General features: G+C 50.4%; 1 protein-coding gene across 1 annotated transcript in view; it reads left to right on the top strand.

Annotated features, from left to right (window-relative positions):
• Positions 1-521: 521 nt before the first annotated feature.
• Positions 522-3484, top strand: part of RBMX2 (RNA binding motif protein X-linked 2) — a 13001-nt gene continuing 10038 nt past the window's right edge. The window contains 3 exon segments of the mRNA XM_028482430.2: positions 522-586; positions 789-904; positions 2029-2080. Of these exon segments, the coding sequence (XP_028338231.2) occupies positions 582-586; positions 789-904; positions 2029-2080 (173 nt within the window). The 5' untranslated portion in view covers positions 522-581.

Consider the following 3484-nt stretch of genomic DNA (forward strand, 5'->3'; position numbering starts at 1 on the left):
AGGACGGAGTGGGAATTAGCCCTGGGAGCGAAGGCTGGGACTCAAGTCGCCGTATCAGGCACCTGTTTAAGTCTTAATTCAGCAAACGTTTATAGCTAACCCAATCAATTCCAGGCGTCGTCCAAGAGCTAGGAGTCCTGTAACAGACCAGGCTCGCGCTCTTGCCCAATTTCACAAACGAAGGGAGGGAGGGACCAGAGAAAAACCCTGAAGGAACGCGTTCACCAAACTAAGTCGCTTCTCGACCTAGTGCGCAGGCGCCGCGCCCCCAGCGCGGCTGCGCTCTTCCGGCGCGGCGCAAGCTCCGCGGAGACCAATGGGCGCGCGGCTGTGCTCTTCCGGCGCGGCGCAAGCTCCGCGGAGACCAATGGGCGCGCGGCTGCGCTCTTCCGGCGCGGCGCAAGCTCCGCGGAGACCAATGGGCGCGCGGCTGCGCTCTCCTGGCGCGGCGCAAGCTCCGCGGAGACCAATGGGCGCGCGGCGCCGGGTCTGCGCATGCGTCTTGCGGCTTCTCCCGGAAGTCGTTTTCTAGGTTCTGAGCGTGAAGTCGGTTCCTAGCTTCTGAGCGTGAACCCGCAGAGATGAAGTAAGGCCCCAGAGCTTCCCTCTGAGGGGAGGTGTCGGGGACGGGCAGCCGGAGGTGGCCTACTGGGGCTGAGGTGATAGAGCATCTGCGGGGCTGAGGGGCGGGAGAGGCGGGGAGACTAGAAAATTAGTCCCCCAGTTTTGCTCTCCTTTACCTCAGGCCGGGCCGCGCTTACTTGTGCGCTTTTCCGCTCCCTTTGCAGCCCTTTAACTAAAGTTAAGCTGATCAACGAGCTGAATGAGCGTGAGGTCCAGCTGGGGGTAGCGGAGAAGGTGTCTTGGCACTCCGAGTACAAGGACAGCGCCTGGATCTTCTTGGGTGAGGCCCACATCTTTGTCCCGTAGGGCTCCTCATTCTCTCCTGACCTGTTCCCTAACATTTCAGCGTTCCCGCCCTTCAGTCCTCCCGACATTCATCGCTCACTTTTATTTCCTTCCGCTCTCTGCCTGTGAATCCGTTTTCCATGTCTTTTTTCTCCCCCATTTCCAGTTTTCTGTCTCTGCCAAGTCAGTGCTCATGATAGGTACTGCTTGTTATTCACTATGCTAAGAATCGTGCCACTTGGTTTCTCAGAACCATTTTTATCACCCCCCGTCCCCCCATTTATACAGCTAAGGAAACTGAGGTGCAGAGAAGTTAATGGACTTCCTTCCACGTACCTAGTAAGTGGAACAGCCAGAACTATGGGGTTCTAGAACTCATGGTCTTAGCCCCTATCCCATATTACTGCCAACTCCCTCCCGCCCCATTCCCCTTCCCTCAGAATTTATTTTCCCCATCTAATTAGCTCCTGCCTTCTATCCATGGTCATATCACCATCTCTGTATTCACTTGTGTCACATCCAGTAATTTGACAGTTTATTCAAAGAGGTTATTGCATCAGCCATTGTGCTAAGCATTTTATATCCATTGTTTTATTTAATTCTTACAACAATTCTGTGAAGTAAGTACTAATATCCCCATTCTACTGATGAGGAAGGAAACATTTGCAGGGGAATTTATTTCCTATGAAATGCTTAACAATTGACTTTATAATCCTTAGTCTTTGTGAGTTGGGGTTAATATTTGCGTATTTAAACTGATTTTGGATCTTAGCTGTGAATTTGTAGTTAAAGAGCACATGAGTTCAAGATATGTTTATGGAATCCAAGTTTTGTGCTGGAAACTATCTGCTTTGTCCGGAAGATTTTGGGTGTGAGGAGGATTAGTTTGGTTAGGGGTGGCCCCGATCTTTCCACTCAAAGTTAATCACTGTTTTTTCTGTACTACTGCTACATCTTCTATGTGTGTCTGTCATTGCATCAGACTGTGAATTCTTTGAGGGCAGGCCCTGTTGTTTACTCTTCTTTGCACCCCCAGTGCCTGGCCTGATGCATGCATGGCACATAGTAGACACTTGGTAAATGTTTGCTGAACTGAAATGTGTTTTTTTTTTTTTCTAGGAGGGCTTCCTTATGAGCTGACTGAAGGGGACATCATCTGTGTGTTCTCACAGTAAGTCCCCTTTCATTTTCTGCCTTCTCAGTCATCAGAATAGTTTGCTTCCATAACGCATTTTATGGCATCACAGAAACCATTTATTTTAATTCTAGGCTGACCGGCCTCCCTGCATGGGGAGGGCTGGAGCTTCTGCTCTAGTTTAGATCAGTCCAAGGACATGGTTCTGGTACTCTCCCAATGTGGAATATCCAAGAAGTTGGATGATTTAGGAGGCTGTTTTGGGGATTCTGGTCTATTTTTATTGCTTTTTCACCGAGGCCTACACTGGAACAGGCTGGAACTCCCAGGAAGGTACTGTGTTGGCCCATCTCTTCGGGCTCCTACAAACTAGTGGTAACTCATGATCACGGGGCCCTTCTGGGCCCACACCTGTGTGGCATTGTAGGATTAGGGCAAAGCACAGAGGAATTGGAAAAAAAGCAAGAGGTTTAGGCAATAGTTTGCTTGCTTTGTTTCTAGATTAGTGTAAGGTTAGTGAGCAGAGCCAATCTCTTTAACCGGAGGCTGAGAATCACAGGCTGCTGAGGAATAAGAATGTATAGGAGAAACTTACATTCTTCATTCTGCTGTGGGATGATAGCAGCAGCACTGGGTGGGAGAGGGTCTTGGCAGCTCACACTAGTAGTGGAGCTGGTAGGAGAGGGGTTGGGCACAACCCCAGAGCTACATAGAGTAGTTAGTCCATAGGACCAGAGGGCCTTGGCAGCTCACAGGAGCAGAGGGCCATGACCCCTGGGCTGTGTAGCCCTCAGGGGCAGAGGACCATGGTAAGAGGGGTTGGGCAAGCAAACATGGCTAGCACACCCTGGTAGAGTCATTGCCATGGCAGGGCATGGTTGGGCCATCCAGTGGGCAGAGGGCCCTGGCTGAGTGGTTGGGCAACTTAGGGGCAGCAGGTTCTGGCAGAATAGTTGGGCAGCATATAGGGCAGAAGGCCATGGGAAAGAAATTGGGCAAGAAGAAGGCCATGGTAGAGGGCCCTGAGAGGGGCAGAGGCTGCTTCCTCCAACTCCTGGGTATTGGGAAGTTCACAGCAGGTACAGCCTATAATTTCCACCCCTTTGTCATACCTCTGCCTGATCCAGCCTTCCATCTGAGAGCTGTTTTTGTCTTATTTGCATTGAATGTGTTTATTTCACACAGCTAGTGTGTGTGTTTATTTTAGTTCTCTGTTCTGGCTATACACATTGCTCTCCATGAAGATTGCCTTTGCGACTGACAACAGTGGCTTTCAAAAGGTATTTTGTTTCTGATCATCAGAGTAATGTATAGTCATTACAGAACATTTGGCAATACCCTGAGAAAACCGTAATTCAGAAAGAGTCATGGGGCTTCCCTGGTGGCACAGCGATTGAGAGTCCGCCTGCCGATGCAGGGGACACGGGTTCGTGCCCCGGT

The sequence above is a fragment of the Physeter macrocephalus genome, chromosome 21 (assembly GCF_002837175.3).
Source record: "Physeter macrocephalus isolate SW-GA chromosome 21, ASM283717v5, whole genome shotgun sequence".
NCBI classification, from domain to species: domain Eukaryota; kingdom Metazoa; phylum Chordata; class Mammalia; order Artiodactyla; family Physeteridae; genus Physeter; species Physeter macrocephalus.